The following is a 25,225-nucleotide window of genomic DNA, read 5'->3' as shown; positions in this document are numbered from 1 at the left end:
ACTTAACAAAGGCTGTTGAATGCATGGGAAGTGAGTCAGTGCCTGAGTAAGTATTTCCAGTGGCAGGGCACCCATTAGCTGGTACATACTGTTTCATGGAATATCATTACGACAAATGGTGGTGATGATAAATGAAATTGTGGCTTGAAAAATGATCACTTTAATCAAATTTAGATGACAAATTTGGTAAGAGATATTTCCGAAACTTAGGATCATGGAAGTCGCGTAGACTGTTGATTTCTGAATGGACACTCAACCCACGAACACAACCTCAATGCTTTCTTTAAAATTTCTGTTTTTTGAACTGCTTCAGTATTTAATTACTCGGCCTCGTAAAAACAAGAAGAGCTTGCTACAGAAACACTGTCATAACGGTGCCCCGATAACTCCACTGCTGAGTTAAAGGCTATTCTTCTTCTTCAATACTTAATATACAAATATGTAATTACTATGCTCCAGTTTTTTCCCCATATTTATCATGTATTGCATTGTACTGGTGTCCCAAAGATAACAAATTTCAAAACGTGTGCTGGTCATATTAAACCTGATTCTGATTAGATCCATGTATGCATAAGAAAAGCTCATTTAATTATCAAATTGTATGATATTTAACTTTAATTTTCCTTACTCACATAGGAATATTACATTATGATCGTCTAATATTATATCAAGTTTAGTTTTAATTATTTGTGTAAAAGTGGGAGATTTCTATTGCACCAAATAGAATTGAATCAGAATTGGAATCAGGTTTATTATCACTGGACGTGACGTGAAATTTGCTAACTTAGCAGCAGCAGTTCAATGCAATACATAATCTAGCAGGGAGAGAGAGAAAAAAATAATAAATAGAATAAAACATAATAATAAATAAATAGGTAAATCAATTACATATATTGAATAGATTATTAAAAATGTGCAAAAACAGAAATACTGTATATTAAAAAAAAGTGAGGTAGTGTCCAAAGCTTCAATGTCCATTTAGGAATCAGGTGGCAGAGGGGAAGAAGCCCTCTGAAATGAAAAGCCCTCACCCTGAAATGAAGGAAAAAACACATTTCTTGCTGATCGAAGTTTTGAGGAAGATTGAAACATTGAGGCAAATGCGGAGGAGGCCTGGGGTCGGGAGGCAGCTCCCTGACAGGTGAGATCCCCGTGGAAGGACTGAGTTCAAGCTGTTGCTGATGGAAGGTGTTTTTGAAATTCTGGGACATATGTGTGGACTGTAGTTTATATTGGTCTCCTTCAGTTTTTCTGCTTTTTCTTTCTTGCTGCCAGTGGGCAGGTGGGTGATAAGTTTGGTGAGGGAGGGGCTGGGGGTTTGATTGCTGTTTATTGTGTGGGAGGCTTGCGGTTTAGGGGTTTCAGCTGCCGTGTCCAGGCTGACGATCTGTTAGCTTTTCTGGAGAGGTTGGGTAGGTTTGGGGTTTGTGAGTTTTGTTCCTTTTTCTTTTTCATGCGGGAGGGGAGCTCCAACGATTTTCTGCATTTTACAGCTAACTGGAGAAGCCATATCTCAGAGTCGTATTCTTCATACATACTTTGATAATAAAGTGAACCTTTGAATGCCTTCCATGTGGTTTCCTCCAGCCCCACCAGAGTTTCTTCGAATTGCCTGTCATTGATGAACTATTTGATTTGTGGACCAACAAAAATGCCTTCCTTAATCTTGGCATCAGTCATTCTGAGAAACGTCTGTCTCAATTATCAAAATACTTCACAGAAATGTTTGTGGCTGGTGACAGCAGATTCCATCCTTGCAGTCTTCACCCAGAAACTCTGCTTTTGCTTTTGGCAAACCTAAGCCTCACTTAACTCAGATCGAGTTAGCTGATGATGCTCACTCAACATAAAGGGTTCAAAATCTCTATCAGTGTCAGTGTCATTTTCCATTCCTGGCTCACTCATCATGGTATCTTCGTCTGCCTCCTCTAGACTCCATGTCTCTGGTGGCTTTGGTACTGGATGACTATCATCATGTGGTACAGGTTTCATGGCTGAAGGGATATTGGGGTATTCAGCAGATTCCTTGTTTGTAGCAGAGAAACCAGACACACTGGTCAGACAGAGGTAGCAGTCTGTCTCTTGATCTTCCTGCTCTCACCAAACCATCGGGCCAGTGAACAGCATTGATTTCCGAGTACCTCTGAGCCAAGCTCTAAGATCGACAGTGCACGTTGCTCAACTAATGTGAGGTTTTGTCTTGGTCAACCAAAATATAGCTCATGAGATTTCTTGGTAAGAGGAGCCTTGCCCCACCTTTGAAATCTAAGCATATACTCACCACAAATATAACAGAAAGTATCGTGGCTGTTGCAATATTGGCAAAATATTTTGCTATCACAAATATTTCTGAAAATACAATTACTTTATTATAATGAGTACACACAATATGCTATGCGTGTAGAGCACGTGCATCAATGTGATCATAAAGTGATATACATGTAAAGGCAATGCATAGAATGGTGTGTGAGTGATGCTTTTACAGCCTTTCTAAAACCTGTCCTGCCATGTAGCATCTGTCCTGTCTAAGCATACCCAGACATGCCTGGACAAGAATGAAAACTTTTCAGTGTACATTGTGGGCAACATTTTAATTGAAATAACAAATATAGATAATTTAACAGAATGGTGCGTGATAGGGAAATTTCATGGTGGTTTTTGCGATCAGCAGCCCCAAATCCGTAAGATGCACCCAAAAGTATTCAGGAAGCAAAACCTTTGTTGTTCAGTGTTATTGAATCTACTGTAACCCTAACCTGCAACATTTCCATTCTGTTTATCTACCCTATAGTCTTTCTCTTTAACTTTGCGAGAATCAAGAATATTGCACTTATTAGCTGCTTCTACATATTTCTCCCTTGACTATCCCTATCTTGGTGCCTGAATGTCACTTTCTCACTTTTGCTGCTTAAAGCTGAGGGAGCAACAGCACCTGCAGAAAATTGACCAGCCATTCCTAAATCTTGCCATATTTGCTCTCCAGTCGGTACATAACCTGCTCTGGTGATGTGATTTCTAGCTTTCATTTTTTCACTTTAATTCCAGATGGTATAGATATCTGTTACAGTATCTTGATTTGACTAAGTAATCAGGTTTACCTTGATTTCTGATTAATGGTGATTTTTTTTGTTTGTTTTAGCTATGGAATCATAGTGAATGAGAGCCCTCTGATCAAGCAAGTCTGCTCCAGCTATCATTAATTCACCTAAACCAATCCTGCTCTAATCCCATTTTATTCTCACCACATTCCTTTTAAGAACCTGAGATGAAGAGTCCTTGAAAGTGAGTCCACAGGTTGTGGGTATAGTTCAGTAATAGGGTGAGAAAAGTTGATTGGGGTTATCCCCCACTGGTCCAAGAGCCCAATGGTTGAGGAGTCTTGGCCTGAAAAGTCAGTTTTTATTCCCCTCCATGGATGGTGCCTGACTTGTTGAGTTTCTCCAGCATTTTGTGTATGTTACTCAAGATTTCCAGTTTCTGAAGAATTTCCTGTTTCCCTTATCCCCTAATCTTTTCAGTGTCATGGACTGGAGTTCGGGCCTTTCAAAATGTTGATTGGAATCTGAACAGCACAACCCTTTGTCCTCCAGTGACCCATCACGTTCCCTGTATATTTGGCCAGAGTAAGAAATCCGCTTGGTCATTTCACGTATCTACACATTTGTGCATGTTGGGAAATCAATCACTGTGTGTGCAAATACCATGGTTAGTTTCCAGGATCACGTGTCAAGTGGCTGCCTGCTACATGATATCACAGCTCTGTCTTGTGATATCAAAACCAATCATGGCTTGTAAGTATCAATAGAAGATTTAGTTCTCGAGATTGTCTCTGTGGAAGAGGTTGTTCAAACTCCTCTGACTTTGTCTGCTTCCTACCAATTGGAAAATATATGAGACCTTCCACTTTGATGCTGGTAAAAGGCCATGACACAAATCGAGCCAGTTGTTCATCTCTCATTTCTACAAGTATAATAGAAGTACACCAATGTTATAATGTGATGCATCACAGAGAATGGCAAACAGCTTTAATGGATCATAATGATCAAAGGACTACAAATTCATCAACAATTGCTTTAAGTCTTGGAATGCAGATCCCTTTTCTCAAGTGCCTTTCTGTTTCTGACTTGTTGTCTTAAAGGAGGGAAGAAATGTTATGGGGTATGAAATTGAGTGGAAGAATTCCGAAGCTTGATATTTTGTGGACCGAAGGGCAAGGGCATGAACGGTGGAGCAATTACGCCTAGAGATAATTAGGAGGATGGAATTAGAGGCGCAGCGATAGAGAAAAGGATTCAGAGTGATGATCATCAGGGAGATTGGCATGAATATAAGCATGAAAGGTTTTAAATAACTAGGATGCTCATCTGAGATCTGATGTAGAGGGCTCTGAGTTGAAAAGAATCTCATGTAAGTTAGGCCACTTTTGTGTTGGCAGATTTATTCACAGCAGAAGTATGGGGGTCAGGAGTGCTTTAGAATTGAAACATCTAGAGATAACAAAGGCGTAGATTTGAATTAGAACACAAGTGTGGAGATGGGCGATGTTACACATTTAGTCACATTTATTGGTGGTGGCTATATGTGATCCAACTCTCATCTCAGTACGTTTTAGTGCTGACTAGTTCAGACAGCTGCTAAGAAGAGAGAAAAGGAGTCACATCTGAGGAAAAGAACTTCAACCTTTGTACTCATTGAGACCTGGGCTCAGATAAGCAGTCTGACAAGTTAATGATGTCATTGGAGAGATCAAGTGAGGTGGTGATGAATTAAAGTTGAGTGCAATCAGCTTACCCAATTTTATGTTTTGGATAATATTGCTGAGGAAAAGTACATGGGTGAGAAATAGGAGTGGCTTAAGAATAGATCACAGAGTGCAGACAAAGTCAAGTATTAATTACCAAAATATTGTACCTGAAATGGATGCTTGCTAGTGCTGCTTGGGGAATGGCGGAGGTGGGGGGAGGGTGAAGGGTTAAACTAGAGTTGCAAGGGGATGGGAACCAGTGTGGCAGAACAGATAGAGGAGGGGTTATGGAGAGAGATGTTGTCTGAGAGACCTCAGACAAAGTCAGGAATGAAAAGCTTGAGCATTGTGTTCTGAGCTGTGTATAGCTCAATCCAAGATGGATTGCAGGAAAGACAGATGAGCTCAGGGCAAGGATCAACACATGGAATTATGATGTGAGACTTGTTCGTGGGAGGGGCAAGACTGACAGATCAGTAAACTGGGGTTGCACTGTTTTAGATGTGACAGAGAGGGAGGGATTAAAAGGGATGGCATGGTGTTACTACTCAGGGAAAATGTCATGGCAGTGCTCAGTCAGAACTCGTCCAGTGACGCATTATGGGTGTGGATGGGGAACTAATAAAGGTGTGACCAAGTTACTGTGGTTATATTATAGACCACCCATCAGTCTGCAGGAATTAAGAGGAACAAATCAGTAGAGAGATTGCAGACTGTTACAAGAAACATAAGGTTGTTATAATGAGTGATTTTAACTTTCCACATGTTGACTGGGACTCCCATACTGTAAAAGGACTAGATGGGATAGAGTTTGTCAAAGAGAATTCCCAATGAGAGAGAATCAGAATCAGGTTTAATATCACTGGCATATGTCATGAAATTTGTTAACTTAGCGGCAGTAGCACAATGCAATACATGATAATGTAGAAAAAAACTAAGTAAATCAGCAAGTATGTGTGTGTGTGTGTGTGTGTGTGTGTGTGTGTGTGTATATATATATATATATATATATATACATAATAGTTAAATTAAAAATAGTACAAAAAATAAATAATATTTAAAAAAGTGATGTAGTGTTCATGGGTTCAATGCCCATTTTGGAATCGGATGGCAGAGGGGAAGAAGTTGTTCCTGAATCGCTGAGGCACCACTCCTTGATGTCTTGAAAACTATGGAGGCTAGTGCCCAAGATGGAGCTGATTAATTTTGCAACTTTCTTTAGTTTCCCTTGATTCTGTACTGTAGTCCCCTCCATATCAGACAGTGATGCAGCCTGTCAGAATGCTCTGTAGAAGTTTTCAAGGGTTTTAGGTGACAAAGAAAATCTCCTCAAGCTCCTAATGAAATACAGCCACTGTCTTGCCTTCTTTATATATCGATATGTTGGGACCAGGTTACATCCTCAGAGATCCTGACACTCAGGAACTTCACATTGCTCACTCTCTCCACTTCTGATCCATCTATGAGGATTGGTTCCTGTTCCCTCATCTTACCCTTCCTCAAGTCCATAATTAGCTCTTTGGTTTTACTGACTTTGAGTGCAAGGTTGTTGCTGTAACACCACTTAACTAGCTGGTATATCTCGCTCCTGTATGCCTTCTCATCTCCATCTGAGATTCTGCCAACAATGGTTGTATCATCAGCAAGTTTATAGATGGTATTTGAGCTAAACTTAGCCACTCAGTCACGGGTATAGAGAGAGTAGAGCAGTGGGCTAAGCACACATCCTGAAAGTTCCCCAGTGTTGATCATCAACGAGGAAAAGATATTATTACGGATCCGTGAAAATCGTAGTCTTATGGTTAGGAAGTCAAGGATCCAATTGCAGAGGGAGGTACAGAGGCCCAGGTTCTGTAGCTTATCAATCAAAACTGTAGGAATGATGGTGTTAAATGCTGATCTATAGTCAACAAACAGCATCCTGATATAGGTGTTTGTACTGTCCTGGTGATCTAAGGCCGTGTAAGGACCTGTTGAGATTGCATCTGCCGTAGACCTATTGTGGGTCCAGGTCCTTGCTGAGGCAGGAGTTGATTCTAGCCATGACCAACCTCTCAAAGCATTTTATCACCATAGATGAGAGCGCTACTGGATGATGGTCGTTAAGGCAGCTCACACTACTCTCCTTGGGTACTGGTATAATTGTTTCTCTTTTTGAAGCAGGTGGGAACTTCTGAGTGTAGCAGTAAGAGGTTGAAAATAAGCAGGCAGAAACAAATGAGGTACTAATGGAGTATAAGAAATACAAGAGAACATTTAAGGAAGAAATCAGGAGGGCTAAAAGAAGACTTGAGATTGCTCTAGCAGACAAGGTGAAGGAGAATCCTAAGGGATTCTACAGATATGTTAAGAGCAAAAGGATTGCAAGGGACAAAATTGGTCCTCTGGAAGATCAAAAGAGATGGAGGTGATCTTGAGTGCATTTTTTGTATTTGTATTTACCAGGGAGTGGGATACAGAGTCTATAGAAGTGAGGCAGTGAGGTCATGGACCCTATAGAGGTTACAGAGCAAGCGATGTTTGCTGTCTTCAGGCAAATTATGGTAGATAAATCCAGAGGAGCTGACAAAGCATTCCCTCAGACCCTGTGGGAGGCAAGTGCAGGAACTGCAGAGGGGCTAGCAGAGGTATTGAAATCACCTTTAGTGATAGGTGGGGTACCAGAGGATTGGAGGATAGCCAGTATTGTTCCACTGTTTAAAAAGAAACCAGAAAATTATAGTCCAGTGAAATTGACATCAGCAATGGGAAATTTATTGGAAGGTATTCTAAGGGATTGTATATATAAGCATTTGGATAGACATGGATTGATAAGCGATAGCATGGCTTTGTGCATAATTGGTTGTGTCTAACCAATCTTATAGAGTAATTTGAGCAAGTAACTAGGTATAATGTTGTAAATGAACTATAGTATGGCCATTGACAAGATTCCACATGAGAAGTTGGTCAAGAAGTGCCGCTTGGCATTTAAGATGAGGTAGTAAATTGGATTAGACATTGGCTTTGTGGGAGAAGCCAGGGAGTGGTAGTAGATGGTTGCCTCTCGGACTGAAGTTCTGTGACTAGTGCTGTGCTGCAGGGATCAGTGTTGGGCCCACTGTTGTTTGTCTTCTCTATCAATGATCTGGATAATAATGTGGTTAACTGGATTAGCAAATTTGTGGATGACTGGGGTGTAGAGGACAGCAAAGAAAACTATCAGAGCTTGCAGTGGGAAAAATGGGCTGAAAAATGGCAGATGGAGTTTAATGCAGACGACTGCAAAGTGTTGCATTTTGGTAGGACCAACCAGGGTAGGTCTTATACAGTGAACAGTAGGGACTGAGGAATGCTGCAGAACAAAGGAATCTGTGAATACAGGTCCATAATTTATGAAAAATGGCATTACAGGTTGATAGGGATGTAAAGAAAGTTTTTGGCACATTGGTCTTCATAAATCAAAGTGTTGAGTACAGGAGATGGAATGGTATGTTGAAGTTGTATAAGACACTAGTGAGGCTTAATTTGGAGTATTGGGTGCAGTTTTGGTCACCTACCTACAGGGAAGATGTAAATAAGATTGAAAGAGCTTAAGAGGACGGTGGCGCCTAACGATGACTCCTTTGCTTGCATCTTCGGAAACAGCGCTATTCCTATCTTTGATATCTCTTTTTTTTTCCTTTTCAATGTTCTTTTGAAGACCCTGATCTGGAGTTACATGCTGACTTTGGTTCTTTGCAGAAACGGGACCCGCTCTTGGGGCCTCATGAGTGGCCGCTTTTCAATATGCATGGCAAAGAGCATTGGTGCCAAACACGGCCTGGTTTCGTGCCAGTACTGAAACTAGGCAGTGTTTTGGCACCAATGCCCTTTGCTATCTTTTTCAGCACGATGCTATGGGAAACGAAAGAGACAACCTCAGACAGCATCTACATTTGGTTCCACACTGACAGAAATATTTTCAACCTCCGCCTCCTTCTCACCTGAACAAAAATCAGGCAAGAGCCCATTCTTGAGCTACTGTGTGCGGACAACCGTGCTCTTCTCACCAGGTTCAGGAACAGTTGTTACCTTTCAACCTCACTTCACTTCACTCATCTCAACACTGAACTGTTCCCCAACCATTGGACTCACTTTCAAGGGCTCTACTACTTGTGTTCTTATTATTTACTATTTATTTATATACTTATTTATTATTATTGTTATTTGTTTTCTTTGTCATTGCACAGGTTGTCTTCTTATGCAGATTGGGTGTCCATATGTGTGTGTAGTTTTTCACTGATTCTATTGTGTTTTTTGTATATACTGAAAATGTCTACAAGAAAATGGACCTCAGGTATATATGTTGATATATACATAATTTGATAAGAGACTTACTTTGAACTTTAAACTTGGTGAATACTCTTCTGGCTGACTCTAGCATTTTGGGGAGAAAGGTCTTTGGGATTATTCATTTAAAACGTTGGAATATAAGTTACTAGTCCTCAAAAACACATGAGATGAAAATGCATATTTAACTCTCATATATCAGATGATGCAGGCATCACACAACATTTATGCTGTGTTCCCTTTGTAATAATATCACAATCCAGCCAATATTTACCATGGTGCTAAGTACCTATTGCCTCACCAGGAGTTCCATTTTCTTGTACATCTTGCACCAATTAACATGAGACCACACTACTTAAAACACACCTTATTTTCTTAAAGTGAAGAGTCAGTACGTTTTCAGCAGGCAATTAATGCTATGGTTGAAGGATTTGTGACTTGGAGAAAGCTTTTTGCCCAAAAAAGAGACATAAAAAACTTATGTACACAACGTAGTTTTCTTCTGGCACACTGACAGTGGAGATGAGGACAGACGCTGTTTCCAGAGAGAGTCAGAGACCAGTCAAAAGGCACTCATAGGAGATATGTCCCCTGGATGGATAGCCACAACCTCACAGAAGAACCCAAGGTCAGTTGAAACACATCAGCATCTGACATGCAAGTGATTAATGACACCTTTGAACATCGCACATGGAAACGGTAGGTTGGTTTTTTGGCCAAGTTTGCAGATCACATAAAGACAGGTGGAACAGTAGCTAGTTTTTGAGAAAGCAGTGAGACTGCAGAAAGACTTGGACAGATTAGGAGAATGAGCAAAGAATTGACAGATAGAATACAGTGCAGGGAAGAGCATAGCCATGTACTTTGGTTGAAAGAATAAAGGCATGGACTATTTTCTAAACAGGGAAAAACGTCAGATATTGCAGGTGTAAAGGGACTTGGGAGCTCTAGTGCAGGATTCTATGAAGGTTAACTTGTAGGTAGAGTTGGTAGTGAGGAATGCAAATGCAATGTTAGCATTTTAAGCCCGATATCTAAGAAAGAATCTGCTGATATTGGAGAAGGTCCAGAGGAGGTTTACAACAATGATCTTAGGCCTGTGATTCAGTTAGAAGAATGAAGGGGGATCTCATTGAAACCTACCTAGTATTGAAAGACCTAGATAGATTGGATGTAGAGAGGATGTTTCCAGCAGTGGAGGAGTCTAGGACCAGAGTGCACAGACTCAGGATATAAGGCTGAGATGAACAGAGATGAGAATGAATTTCTTTCGCCAGAGTTTGGTGGATCTGTGGAATTGTTTGCCACAGATAGCGATGGAGGACATTTCAATTTAAAATGGAGGGTGATAGGTGCTTGATTAGTAAAAGAATCAAAAACCAGAGGGAGAAGAAGTTGAGAGGGAAAAGGAATCAGCCACGATTGAATAAGAAACCAGACTCAGTGGCCTAATTCTGGTGTGTCTTATGGAAAATAGAATGAAGAATCTGGCATGAGGCAAGATAGGGAAAACCTTCAAATGTGGTTTTCTGCTGGTGATTAAGAGAATAACTAAAGCCGTCATGATTAAACATGTGTAATGCACATTTACTTTGCTGTAGGTTTTGTTTTGAAATTTTACATTTATTTCACATGGTTACATTTATTATCAGAGAATGTATACAGTATGCAACCAGAAATACTTGTCTTTGCAGACATCGACAAAAAACTTATGATTTATAATTGGGGATTTTTCAAATACAGAAGTACTAGTGATTTTGAGAAAGTATTGCCAGTCAAATGAGTATAGATCTGCTGAAAAAAGATCTTAAACTTTAAAATAAAGCAGTAAAATAAAACTGGCAAAGCATCTTATAGCATACCCTGTTGTGTGATTTAATCCAGGTAAAACCTGCATCAACGTTGATATAAGCATTTGATCATTTATGGCTGATGTCTATAAATTGGACAGGATTTTACATGTTTTTCTTGACGTGCTTTTCATTCACTTGTACTTTGTTCTTTTGCAATTCATGTATGAAATGTTCCTAGTGAATATGTTTTTCCCCTCAGACGGTTAAATGCATTGATTTTCAGACATTAAGATCAAATAAGTGCCTTTAAATTATGAAAATCTCTTGTTTTAATCAGTTGTTTTCTTTATGATGATCTGCTGTGTCGTAAAGTTCATTTTAAAAGAATAAATCTTGTTTTTGTATCATGCCCTGACACACACACAATCAAGTGTAGTTATTCCTGTGTTGCTGGAAATTTAATGCTGAATTTGTACATAAGGTTCCTAAGCATTAAGGTGGGAAATAACACAAATACTGAACCATATCAGATTGATTGCGAGAATGTGTTGGGTGCATATGCAGCTGATTGATCCATTGAGCCTATATCCACTCCTTTTTGGTGCAGGCTTTTGTTTCAGCTGCTCGGTTCATAGCTCCCACACTGTAAGATGCCAAGTGTGTACCATTACTAACACGACTCAGTAAAAACATTTAATCATACTACTCCGTACATATTTACGCATATGTAACAAATACCTCGGAATTTTTTGGATGATAAACATTACTTTGATGTCTGAATCTCATTCACTTCTGCTGAATGCAAAATGAAAAATCATTTTAACATATTATCCAAAGAATAAAACCTCTTTGAAGAATTTCATGAGAATTACATTTTAGGACATCTCCTATGAGATCTATGGGTCACCAAGATGAAACTTAATATTCTGTATATTGAGATATCCATTAAACCACAGGACTCATTTATTGATTGTCAGTTGCATCCAGAAGATAATTACATATGGACAATTAATCAGCTGATATCCCAGTATACATCCAGCTTGTATAACCTATCTGATACAAGCTCATCCTCAATCAATATATATATTCAACTCTTTTGCCGGTGGTTGGACCAAAGCTGCATAATGATCTGGAGTCAAAACCCAGACTGGGCATTGGTGAGCAGGTGAAGAATTGGTGAAGAATTCCATTTAATAATGACACCTTCAATCACTAATGATGGAGACTAATAATTAGCCAGTTTGGATTTGTCCAATTCTGCTAATTACCTTGGTGATTTTCACATTTTGGGGTAAATGCTAGAATTGAAGCTGCATTGGAACAGGTTGGCAGGAAGCATACCTGGCTTTCGAGGACCAATTTTTATTGCAATAGCTGGTATGTTGTCTGCTCCGAGAGCCTTTGATCTATGCAAGTACTGTCAGCTGTTTCTTGACATCACATGGAGTGAATCAAATTTACCAAACACATTTTTCTGCGCAGATCTCAGGAAGAAGCGTGCTTTATTTTACAGCACAGCACACAACCTGTTTTATCATTTTCTGTTGATATAGTCTTTATGGTGAAGGTATTCCCAAAATTTCATTGAAGAAAGTGTTCTAGGATTTTGAGCCAGCAAAGAATTCATGTGTAGTGAGATACTGCTAGACTAGTCCAGGCTAGTAACTGCAGTCGAGTTTCTGGATAGTACCCATGATGAATAAGCTCTCTGATGCATGCAATAAGTTTGATATGGTGATTGGCATCAAAAATATTGTTGTTATGTCACGGGGTACATCCCACCACGATTTACATAAAGTATGAAGCTCTGGACAATGTGGATCACCTCTGCCACTTCAGCTCAATTCTTCTTAGTTTGTTTAACCTTGACAGATAATGATGCTAATATCACATTTGCCAAAGTTACTTCATATACCTACTGCAACAGATTGCTAACTCCAAATATGAAGGCATTTATTTATTAGATTTATGCCCTTAGTACAGCTCTGAATAGTGGGCCACATGTTACAAGAACGTCAGTGCCTCAAACATCTTTTGTTTATAACATATTTACATAAATATGTTATATATTTATACACAAATATGAAATTAAACATAAATATAAAATAAATCTTCCATTTATGGTGACTCAAAAGAATATCTGAAATCACCTGACAAAGAGATTCTTTGGAGGGCTGGCCTGTAGACAATGTCACCACACTGGATTCTCCAGGACTTGTGATCTGGAACATCAGGATGGCATGCCTCAAGATTGTCTGTCAAATGCTGGGTCCTATGGACAATTCTGTAACCATTCAAGGTTAATCAAGATCTCAAGAAATTCTACATTCCTACTGTCAATTATGATAATTCTACCCGTGATTACCAAACTTGGAGAAGTTGGTTAAAGGCCATTATTGTCACCATGGAGAGCCAAAATTTACCTTTACTAAAGCCCACAAAAAAGCTAAGAATCAAAATGTGCTCTAGCCTCCATCTATGGAGTGAACCAGTAGGAACTCTAGCAGTATCTCACTACGCATGAATTCTTTGCTGGCTCAAGATCCTGGAACAGTATCCTCAATGGAATGAAAATACTTGCCGTTCATCCTTCATCACGGAGCTGTCAAACGCCATTGACAGACCTTGCTGTGCCAGTTTCACTTGACAACATGGTGGACATCCTCATCAGCACGTGACTTTCTAATTGAGTTTTTGTGAAGTTAACAGTTTAAATTCTTATTTCATTCATTCAGCTAAGTTAGCTTTTTTTGGGAAAAAATAACAAGGTTCTAATGTTTCCTTTGACCATCATCTTTTATGGAAATTGCGTGCACCAGTCCAATTTAGTGCATTAGGTCGCAGTGCAATTTATTCGAGCTATGGAAAGATACTCCAATGCAAAGCAACACAACAGGAACAAAACTAAATGCTTTCTTTAATTTATTTAGGAAGCTAATTGGAAAAGTCCAATCATCTATAGCAAGTGAGTAATAAATCAGATATTTATGTTATATTTCAGTCTTAAACTTTTTTTTTTGTTAAAATCTGCTCCAAAAAGGTGTTCTGTGAATGCATGAAATTTTGAGCAACACCCACAAAAGGTTGAAGGAACTCAGTAAGTCAGGCAGCTTCTATGGAAGGGAAGAAACAGTCAGTGTTTCAGGCCAAAACCTTTCATCAGGACTGGAAAGGAAGGGTGCAGAAGGCAGAATGACAAGGTGGGGGGAGGTGAAGTAGTACAGGCTGGCAGGCGATAGGTGAGACCGGGTGAGGGGGGCCTGAAGTAAGAAGCTGGGAGGGGATAAATGGAAGAGGTAAATAGCTGAAGAAGAAGGAATCTAATAGGAGAGGACATGGAAGGAAGGAAGGAGGAAGAGAACCAGAGGGAGGTGATGAGAAGAGGAAGGTTAAGAGTGTAAACAGTCTAAAGATTCCCCTCTCGAGATGCTGCTGGATTTGCTGAATTCCTCCAGCAATCTCTGTGTATTATTAATGGCTGCTGTACAATTTGTTATATCACCCAGAATAGTAGGAATTGAACTTAAATTTATTAGGATTGGAAATAAGCTTAAATGTGAAGTCCATATTAAAGACCTTATTACAGTGAGATAAATGCTATGTTCTGTAACGTCAAAAACTTTAAACTAATTCAAAGGAAAACGAGAGAGTTGAGAAATGCGAGTGTTATGTTTGTTCTTTACTTTAAGCGAGGCATTCTCTTGGTTTTCTTCAAATTAATTTAAAGTTTTGAAATTACAAAATGGGACAGGTACATATGCTACTCAGTTATTAATTCTACATGCGCACCAACAAAACCTGGGAACGTGTGCACACGATGTGCACTTATGAAGGACCATAGATATAAAAGAAGACATTCCACATGTGTAGCCGTGAAATACTAGAGTGAAACTATGGAAATCAGCATTGAAGGAGATTTATTAAGTTGTTTGTGTTGTTCTTATAAACTTTTTATTGGCTAGATGAAGAATTCCATTGACAGAGATGAGATACTACTCATTCTCCTGTTGCTAATCATAGCTCTTACTACCCTGGTTAGACCTCACGGAGTGTTTTGTTAAGTTCTGGTCATCTCATTATAGGAAGGATGTGGAAGCTTTGGAGAGAATGAAGAGGAGATTAACTAGGATAACACCCGGATTAGAAAGCATATTTTATGAGGATAAGTTGAGTGAGCTAGAGCTTTTCTCTATGGAGAGATGGAGGGTGAAAGGTGACTTGATAGAAGTGTATGGAATGATGTGAGGCAGAGATCGAGATCGAGTGGATAGCCGAAGAGCTTTTCCAGGGCAGAAGTGGCTAATACAAGAGGGCATAACTTTAAGGAATTGGGAAGAAAGTATTAGTGGGGGAGGGGATATTAGAGGCAGTTTTTTATACAGGGTGTGGTAGGTGCATGGAACACAGGGCTGATGATAGAGGCAGATATACTAAGAAAATTTAAGAGATAAGCACAAGGATGAATGGAAAATGGAAGGCTATATGAGAAGGAAGGGTTAGATTGATCATGATGTAGGTTACATTGTAGGCACAACATCGTGAGCTGAAGGGGCTGACTGTTCTACGTTCTATGTAATTTTCTCTGGATTAATCACAGACGCGAATGGAATGGAGAAAAGAAAGTACTTTGTGCATTTCCTACTGTGGAAAATAAGCAATCATGAACACACTTGTCACATCCACACAATTAGAAGTCCTCCCCTATTAATAAATTAAACAAAGTCTGTTTTGTTTCCTATTGAACTATTACTTTAAAAAAAATTTAAATCACTGATATTCAAATGCATAATAATATTAACAGTTCTATTTTGCAAAATAACTTTAAAATAGGACAAAAAGAACACCACAGTGAAATGGTAGTATTAAACGATAGCTTTGATTTTACTTATCTAAATAATATGGAAAACATATGATTTCCTCTGAGCTGAAAACAAAGACCGATAAAGATTCCTGCTTGAGGGCCACTTTACATTTAATTGTTTACATATGTTCAGCTGTCTGCTGTGGCTGAGAAGTCTTTTCATAGTTACTTGTTTACATAAGCGTTTAGTGCTGTGAAGTAGCTTCCTGTTCTCTCTATATGTCTGAAACATTGTACTCAATGTTTCCGCTGTTTCCCTTCAAATTCTTCCCATTACTTGAAAATGAAGGCACTTGAGAGAAGAGTTTTATTACTGAACTTGCTAGATTGTCATTAACGAACACATATTTTAATCATATCCAAAGTTAAAATTCCTATGCTTCCAGTTTACCACAGGGACTTTACCAGTACAGGCATGACTCAATTATCTGACCACACTTCCTGTAGAAACAGTGGAGTAGGATTAGGAAGTCTATCCTAAACAAAATTGCAAAACTTTCTGCGTGGTGTGCTGCATAAGGCAGAGTTGCTGTTCTATTTGAGAAAAAGTGAGTTTTTTTTGGTTGGAGCAATATTTCACAAAAATCATTCATAACTGTATCTGGGGCATTGCCAATACGTTTGTATTCTCAGAGGGAACTGACTTTTATGTGTTTTTTTTGTCGTGAGCATCCCTTTAAAATAGGTTGCATTAATACCGAATAATACCATGGACAGCAGCATTCTGCAACTGTAAACTTCTTTGAAACCTTTAACTACTTATTTCTAAGAGCAGTTTAAACCCGAGTCTATTTTATCAAGGAGGTCCTAGCATCGAATTTTTTGAAAATATATGCAATGTAGGACATAGCAATTAATTAGGAGAGTATGTTCTTGAGGTTATTTTGTGGTTTTTTGGATGTAACAAAGCTCTTGCTTTGCAAGTTCCAGAGAAGTATTCATGTGAAAGAATAGTAAACAAGATGCTGCCCATGTTCCACGGTTCTTCCATCAGCTTCATGAAAATTATACTTTGCTACTTGTTTTACTGTTTACAAACTTCAAATTAGGAGAAATTGCTTATCTGATCGGTGCACATCATTTAAGCTTACTGTAAAAAGCTAACTCTTGTCACTACAAGTCCCGGTCACTTTTCACTATCTGTTAAATATTAATTATTTTCAAATATTTAAGCCACTGTTAAAGGTATGAAGTTTAATTCCTCCCATTGTTTATTGGCAACGGCCATTTTAGAAAGGTTGATTTTTTTCCCCCTTTTCTTTTGATCTATTTTTCTGTTCTATCACATAATTAACCTGCCTTTAAATTCAATATAATTTGAAATCAAGTTCACCCACGTTTCTACTTCTTTCTCTATTGCTTAAGTCTTAATATTAGAATCCCTGGATAGATTGGGATCAATACACACTAGGAGTCCCTACACATTTAGATACACATGCCTCACTTCCCTCTGCAATGTTTTCAGCGGCATGCAAGAGCAAGTGTAATTAACATTTGGTACCCCTAGATGACTTCTATAGTAAATCTGGTCATTCTAGATATGGGTTGTTACTAAGCAGCACGGAGAAATACATCTTGTTATTTCCACTCCAACATTCTAACTTATCTAATGCATTCCATTGCTCTGTTTAATTTTGTTTGTGTAATGGAACAACTGAAACCGTCTGTAGCTTATATCAAAATCTAATCTTATAAGCAATGGATATTTCATTCAAAAACTCAAATTTCAAGTCATTACTAATACTTTAGTAAACATCAACAAAATATATATATATTAAAAAACAGAATGCTGCAAAATCTGAATTAAAATAGAAATTAATAAAAAATTGAAGCAGCAGTGATATAAAGAACAACAAAGTGATTATGAATTTGTGTAAAGGTATGACTTACTAATTCCCAGTGAAAAGGCCTTTCAAGGCATTCAGTTGTGCCAAGGTATAAGATCTGACCTGGAAACCTATCAATAAATTGAAATTACTGGAATCCCCTACCAGAAGGTAACCTCCACCCACATGGTTGTAATTTTTCAAGACCCACAAGTATGTTACCAAGGGCAATAAATGTGTCTTGCCAGTGATACCAGGTCTTCTGAACTTTAAAAAATCTAGCAGAAATATTTAGTTATCACGTGAAAACAGATAGTATATTGTTTGAAGCAGCGACTTTAAATTTATCGGACTTTCAAAGCAATCTTTTCAGTAACAACACTTTAAGCATTTCTAGACAATTCAAGTCTTATTCGCTGCGTCTGTTTTGAAGATTTTATGTCCTAAGGTTATCAAAACTAGCATTTTTAATAAATATTTTATGGAATCAATGGTCCACGTTGTCATCATCTGCACATCAGATGGGATCACCTGAAATTTAAAATAGAAGCTTTATGAATGTGTTCCAATGATAAGGTGAAGTCACAATCTTAGCAAGGTGTTGTTCAGCTAGTTAATCCTCTTCAGTGGGTGTGTAGAAATTCTGTGGACTAAATCATGAAGGAAGTAACTGTCAGCCCGAGAAAGTATAGCTCAGAAAGAACATTACTCCTGCCCACTTAAGTGAAAAATATATGTGAAAAGAAATTCAGGTATTAAGAGGAAGTTAATTAAGGTATAAAGGTAATCAGATTTCCATCTTTTTATACTACAGTATATTTTAGCATAAATATATATAGTTTTTAAAAGCTCCTGACATAAAGACGTTTTGTCACCAAGCAGCAGGGGTAAACAATTAAATAATGAAATTGAGAGCGTCAGCTGAAAAATTTCACCACAGACACTTGGATGTAGTTTTTACATCTGCCTAAGAGATAGTAAAGTCAGTGTAGTTGTTGCTGATTTTGGAAGCCGGGAAAAGCCGTAGGCAGGGAGCAGATAGGTAGTGTGCGCTATCCTGATCAAAGTCTCGCCGCCTGGTGGGGAGGGAACAAAGTGAGGGCATGTGATAGTGCAAAGCACAAACCTCTGCACGTTGGCATGCGTAATAGGATCACTGCAACATGTTTTACATATTGATAATTTGTCCAAAAAAAGATCCTCCTTTGCAAACAATAACAGTGAGTGCACATATTTGAGTGGGTAGATCATCCCTTAGGAGTATTCTGTTTAATAACCTGCTGGATGGGATCCAATCAGAACTTGGTTTGCTGCTATGTAACTCTGTGCAGGCTGTGGAAAGTGCTTTGATATTGTTTAGGTTTTATTTAAATTACTTTTTATATACTGTATAAAAATATCATCACTGTGCAGAGTATTGCCCGCCTTTGGATCTGAGCCAAGAGTGTTTTTTTTTTCATTTTCATTCTCCGTTTCCTTCCACCCGCCGTATTAGAGCAGCGTGATCATCATTCAGGGTACGAATTGACTCTAGAGGCAGGCCTAGTGTGTGTTATATGTGGGCTCTGCATCTGTACCAGCTTTTGTTTTATTTTGATCAAGGAGGGAAAGAGATTTCTATTGCACATTGGACGTTGCTTTCCTGTGAGTGTTTATTTTTTAAATTTAATTTGCCTTTTGAGCACAGCAATGCAAGCTTTTATTTGCATCGATTGTACGGCAATGTTTACTGTGGGAAGTTTCAATTTCTCTTTGCTGCATTGAAGCAATTTAATCCTCTGTCCTTTTCGCTTAAATAGGCGACTTACTCTTTTGCAGAAAAATAACGATGAGTGACACAGGTGCAAAATCCAGCCAACCTTTAGCAGTAAAGCAGGAGAAGGATGTAACACCAAAGAGAGGACGCGGCAGACCCAGAAAGCAAACCCAAGTATGAAATGTGTAAATTCTAAAATACTTAATATATATGTATATATATATATATATATATTTAGAACTGGATGTGGAATAATTTCTTTCCAAATGGCAAGACACGCGTAAAGCAATTTCAGCTGAACGTCTATATTTTTTCTTATTACTTTTTATCTGACCGACTATAGAAAATAGTATTTTAATGCAAGTTTTTACTGCTTTAAATATGCAAATAGCATCTTCCGAATGCTAACACGTCTCCATAAAACACGCATGTTGGAGTCGGTTGTAGTTTTAATTCGATTTTAAGTACAGAATGCAGAAAGAATTTTTTTTGGAATAATTTATCGATTTCAAAACTACGAATTGCGCAGCACCTTCGGGCTGTAAAGGAGCAAGCAGGTGTACATTTTCTTTGCTGGATTTTTATTTGCACGACCCTCGAGGTACACTTTCGGGGTTGCAAGCAGCAGTTGCTGTGGTTTTTATTTTGCAGCACGTTGCATTCTCTCCTTTTTGCTGAGGTTTTGCCTTTGTTACAACGTTGCTTTCAGCACCAGCTCATAGCGAGACCTTTAAACCACGGTGAACCGGTAGTCCCGGCCCCTTCCCTCTGCTGATTGGTCGGGCGGCGGAGGTCGCCACGCTGCTGCTGGCTGGGAGGGCTGCCAATCAGCGGGGAATCGCCAACTGTTTGGCTGCGTTTACTTTTCACTGGGTGACGTCACCGTGTTGCTCATGGCCGCAAGCCAAACAGAACTTTGGTAGATGGTTTGCAACTAGCATGGCAGGAAGGCTTTTAATACTTTAATTGTGATTTCTGTTCCCTCTGCCTGCTGATTAAGATCATGTTATACTAATGTCATTTGGAAGTTAAATTGAAAAGTCATTTTCCTCACTGAAGGACAAAAGGTAAGATTTCAGACACACCAAACATGTACTATTTCAAAACAGGGTTGTGTGGTAATGAAATCACTTTTGCCTCCCATTCATTCCCTCGTGTGGAAATTACAGACGGTGTTTTTGAACATTTTGTAAGGAATTTGGTCCTCTGATTATTTCCTGGCAAGTTTTGTCGTTTTACTGCTGCACTGCAAGTTTATCAGTTTCCTGTGTTTTACTTGAATAGTGCTTGAAGCCCTGTAATGAGGAGTTCTGATTGGATTGGAGACAAAGGAGAAGGTTATTATTTTAATGAGCTAGAAAATGTTATTTGATAAAGTATCAACGGAAGAGTAACGCAAAATGCAGGCGGAACTCAGCAGGCCACGTAGTGTGCATGGAGGGAAATTGACAGTCGACATTTTGGATCGTGACCCTTCATCTAGACTTCATTGGATTCAGCCCCAAATGTCAATTATCCTTCTTCCCTTCATAGATGCTACCTGACCCACTGAATTCCTGCAGCATCTTGTGTGTCACTGCAGATTCCAGCATTTGCAGTCTCTTATGTATCATCGAAGAGATTGCCTTGTCTGTTTCCAAAGCAGCTCCCTTAAGTGGCCCCAAGCAGTGAATTGATAGCCTGCGATCTTAGTCCTGGATGATCTAGTTTGGTTCTTTGTATGTTTTGTGCGTAAAACCTATGAGAGCACATTTCTATTCAATATCTCTTTGTTTTTGGTAGTGGTATATGATTTCTATAAAGATGAATTTTTGTTATGTGAACTGGAGTTACATGGAGTTACATTGTACTGGGGAGAAAACAACGGTGTAAATGAGTTTAAATAGGGTCGACTTGAAGCAAATATTTTACTTTACCATGATTGAGCCAGTAATTCTGATTAAAACCTTTTTATTTTTAAAGGAACCAACAGGGGCTCCTGTTCCAAAGCGTTCACGAGGAAGACCAAGAGGAAGTAAAAATAAGGTTTCTTCTTCTAAATCTGGCAGTGTAAGTGCATGCATTTGCAAGAACACCAGGGTCTCAGTAAATGTTCGTCTTTGTTATTGAAGGTATTTGTAAGTCTTCCCCTCCCCCTTCCTTTCCATTCTGGTGTCCCCCCCCCCCACCTTCCTTTCCAGTCCTGAAGAAAGGTTTCAGCCTGAAACGTTGACTGTTTATTCATTTCCATAGATGCTGCCTAACTTGCTGAGTTCCTCCAGCATTTGATGTGCATTGCTTTGGATTTCCAGCTTCTGCAGACTTTCTCGTGTTTGTAAATCTTCATTTGATATTCCTCATCTTTTTGAGTAACTTGGGTTAAACTCATTTTCAGACATAAGTTTGCACAGAAGTGAAATGTGCAGTGGTTTGATCTTTCAGAGTTGTGTGTATGCTGGTAATTTCTGTATTTTTTTTGTGATGTATTTGTGCCCAGTGAGTAAAGATGTATTTCTTCATGATAAAGCATTTATTGATGTTAATAGTTAATTAGTGGAGACTTTTATTTGGAAAATTTTTGACTGACATGTGGAATAGTTATTTGAACTTACAGCAGAAGGTATAGCAGATCGCTTGTCAGCCTCAACCTCGACCTGTTTTTCATTGTGTCCCACTGCCAAGCATGGCCGTTGAAACACTCCATTGATAGATAAAATAGAAATTTCTATTGAATATATGTAGAAATAGTGTTCCCTTAAGAACAGAAGCAATGTTACTTAATACTAAAGTAAAAGTTGAATTTGTTATATGCACAAATACATGTAAGTACAGATCTAATGAAAAATTTACTTGCAGCAGTAGCATAGGTACATAGCTTGAAGTAAATTTATTATCCAAGTACATATATGTCACCATATACAACCCTGAGATTCATTTTCTTGTGAGCATAATCAATTGGTAATAGAATAATAACCATTATAGGATCAATGAAAGACTGCACCAATTTGGGTGTTCATCCAGTGTGCAAAAGACAACAAACGGCTTATATAAACAAAAAACAATAATAATAAATAAAGTGATAAATATGAGAAAATGAGATGAGGAGTCTTTTGGTTGTGGGAGCATTTCATCGATGGGCAAGTGAAGCCGAATGAAGTTATCCCCTTTGGTTCAAGAGCCTGATGGCTGAAGGGTAATAACTTTTCATGAACCTGGTGGTCTGAGTCATGAGGCTCTGGTATCTTCTTCCTGGTGGCAGCAGTGGGAATAGAACAGTGGAGTCCTGTTGATGAACGCTGCTTTCCTGTGACAACGTTTTCTGTAGATGTACTCAATGGTGGGGACGGCTTTACTCATGATGGACTGGTCCTTATCCTTAACTCAGCAGGCCAGGCAGCATCTATGGAAAAGAGTACAGTCGACTTTGCGGGCCAAGACTCTTCAGCAGGCCAGGGTCTGGCCTGCTGAGTTCCTCCAGATTTTGTGTATGCTGCTTGGATTTCCAGCATCTGCAGATTTTCTCTTGTCCATATACACAACTTGTAGGATTTTCCATTCAAGGGCATTGGTGTTTCCATACCAGGCTGGGATGCAACTAGTCCTCTCCTCTACAGTTTCTTTGACAGAAATTTGTCAAAGTTTTAGATGTCATTCCAAATCAAGAAGTAGAGTAGAAGCATTGCTGTGCTTTCTTCATAATTGCACTTATGTGCTGGGCCCAGGAAAATCTTGAATCAGCAAATTTGAATGTGGCATTAGAGACAGTATTCATGAGAAAAGCATAAATTATACAGGGAAAAACAGGATTAGAACAGAAAAACTGGGTCTATTGGAGTGAAATGTGGTCATGTTTGTTGCTTTAGTGAAGTAGGGCTGTGAAATTTGACTAATCTCCTTTAATAAACCTTTTATGAAATACTTCTTGTAGGTTAAACACATGAGCTTCTTATAATTACAAATGGTTCACTTTTTTAAAAAACTGTCTGCCACAGTTACTACTGTGGGAAAGGTGGGGCCACCTTTGCAAAATTTTTTTCTTATCTAGGAACATCTGTTTTTCACACTTCTGCTTTAGTGAAACCTTAATACCAACCTTTACTGTGATTTCCTCACGTTTTTAAATTGTTATGTGTAAATGGATGAACGTCCTGGCAGTTCTAGAGTGGTTGCAATGATATCTTGCATATTGCATTGAACATGATGGACTGGATCATGTGGCAGGCATTATAAAATGGATAACTACCTGAAGCACCATATTTATAATGGACCAAGAGCTGAGAAATGGGGTTAACCTAAAATCCATCTTTTGGCTAGCATGAACAATGGCTGAATGATATTTTTTGTGCTGTAAATCTCTCTGATTCTGCAGTGCATTAGTAGGTACTGAGATGCAGGATACTTGGATAATGCTTTTAACCATATCAATTAAGGGGAAAAAAGTAAAGTTTGCATGTAATTGGTGAATGATCAATTTCCCAAGTCCATAGTCTGTATTTTGTTTTAGAACAGACGAGGCTCTCCATTGGTCAGGATCGACCATGGATATTGTGTCCAAGCTGTCTACATGATACGCAAGCCAGGGTAGTACAGTATGGAGAGCAGCTGTTGCCCATGTAACGGGCTCCCCCTCTCCACATAGCTGATGAATCCAAAGGAATGAGAGAGACTGATACAGTTTGGTACCAGTGGCATCTCTGGAGCTGCCAGTCAGCATTGAGGTAAACATGGGTCTGCCTTTGCTCCAGAGTTTTCCTCAGGGCTTACTCCCGAAGCCTTCCCCGTGAGTGGGTATAGCTGCAAGGCAGCAGAGGTTTGAGATCAGAGTTTTCCTTGTACTAGATGAGCTGTCAACCATTGCTGATGGGCCCCATCTGCCCGATGCAGCTTGCTTTAAGGCTTTAAGGGGCCTTTGCCCCTTCTCCTGTCAGTGGAAATGGTTCCACTGGCCTTGGTAGCTAAGCCGTACATGAAGGCCAGGAGCTGGGCTTGGTTCTCAGAGGATATTTGAGAGGCACACCATTAGGAGTATTTAATAGGTAGGAGAGTTTATCCCACTACCTACCACAGCTATGACAACCTTAAGGAGCCAAAAGACATTGGACACTGTTTTAAAGAAATAGATGTCTTGTATGTAAAGTTATTATCTTCGTTGTACTGGTAAGAATACTTCATGATTTAATTGCTCTGATTGATGTAGTAAGAACTTGTATTTAATGTCTCCAGAGATCCCAAAGATTTTTAAATAATCCTTGGAATTGTAATTTATACTATAGGGAATGTGGCTGTCAGTTGTGTAGTGCAATGTGGCGTAACCAACAATGGTCAATACTCGCTCTGATTAGTGCCTTTTTATCTTTCATACTTAAGAGCGGATTTAAAGTGCATCCAAAAAATGTCAAGACAATATTACTCCCCTGGGCTAAAATGTCAGCCTAATTTATAAACTAACATTTTTGGAATGGAACTGTGAACCTGTGTTCTGAATTTTAAAATAACACGTGTCAGCTTGGGTTTATAGCACTGTTGCCTCTCTTGCTAGGCTACATGACCGAGAGGCAGTATAACACTTTTTCTTTGGGTGCTACCTCTGCATGATGTTAAACTGAAGCCCTGTCTACTCTCTCATGTGGACCTAAATATACTATTTCAAATAACAGTGAGGAGTTATTTATAGGTCTTGGTTAGGCGATCAACTATTACTGAATCAAAAAAAGCACTGCTGGAAGAATTCAACCAGTCAGGCAGTGCCGATGGAAGTGAGGGAGTAGCTGATGCTTTTGGCTCAAGACCTGAGAATGGAAAGGAGAGCAAGTCAATGTAATGAGAAATGAGGGAAAGAGGTGAGGCTGGAGCTGGTAAGCAATAGGTGGATCAAGGATAGCAGGGGTTGATTGGAAGATGGAGCCAGTGGGAGGAGGGATAGCTAAAGATTATGTTGGACACCACAGAGGGATAGGG

General features: G+C 39.0%; 1 protein-coding gene across 6 annotated transcripts in view; it reads left to right on the top strand.

Annotated features, from left to right (window-relative positions):
• Window positions 1-18,712: 18,712 nt before the first annotated feature.
• LOC140717162 (high mobility group protein HMG-I/HMG-Y-like) overlaps window positions 18,713-25,225 on the top strand; it is a 72,933-nt gene continuing 66,420 nt past the window's right edge. The window contains exons 1-3 of one of the 6 annotated variants that reach the window (XM_073030451.1): window positions 18,713-18,752; window positions 19,351-19,462; window positions 21,251-21,337. In XM_073030451.1, the coding sequence (XP_072886552.1) occupies window positions 19,361-19,462; window positions 21,251-21,337 (189 nt within the window). In that variant the 5' untranslated portion in view covers window positions 18,713-18,752; window positions 19,351-19,360. Of the gene's footprint in view, window positions 18,753-18,812; window positions 19,177-19,331; window positions 19,463-21,250; window positions 21,338-25,225 lie in introns of those variants that run through there. The other 5 variants (XM_073030450.1, XM_073030449.1, XM_073030447.1 and 2 more) reach the window with 5 other exon arrangements.

Source organism: Hemitrygon akajei, chromosome 27 (genome assembly GCF_048418815.1).
Source record: "Hemitrygon akajei chromosome 27, sHemAka1.3, whole genome shotgun sequence".
In the NCBI taxonomy this organism is placed as follows: domain Eukaryota; kingdom Metazoa; phylum Chordata; class Chondrichthyes; order Myliobatiformes; family Dasyatidae; genus Hemitrygon; species Hemitrygon akajei.
Note: the sequence above shows the minus strand (reverse complement) of the source record. Positions and strands in the feature narration are given on the sequence as shown.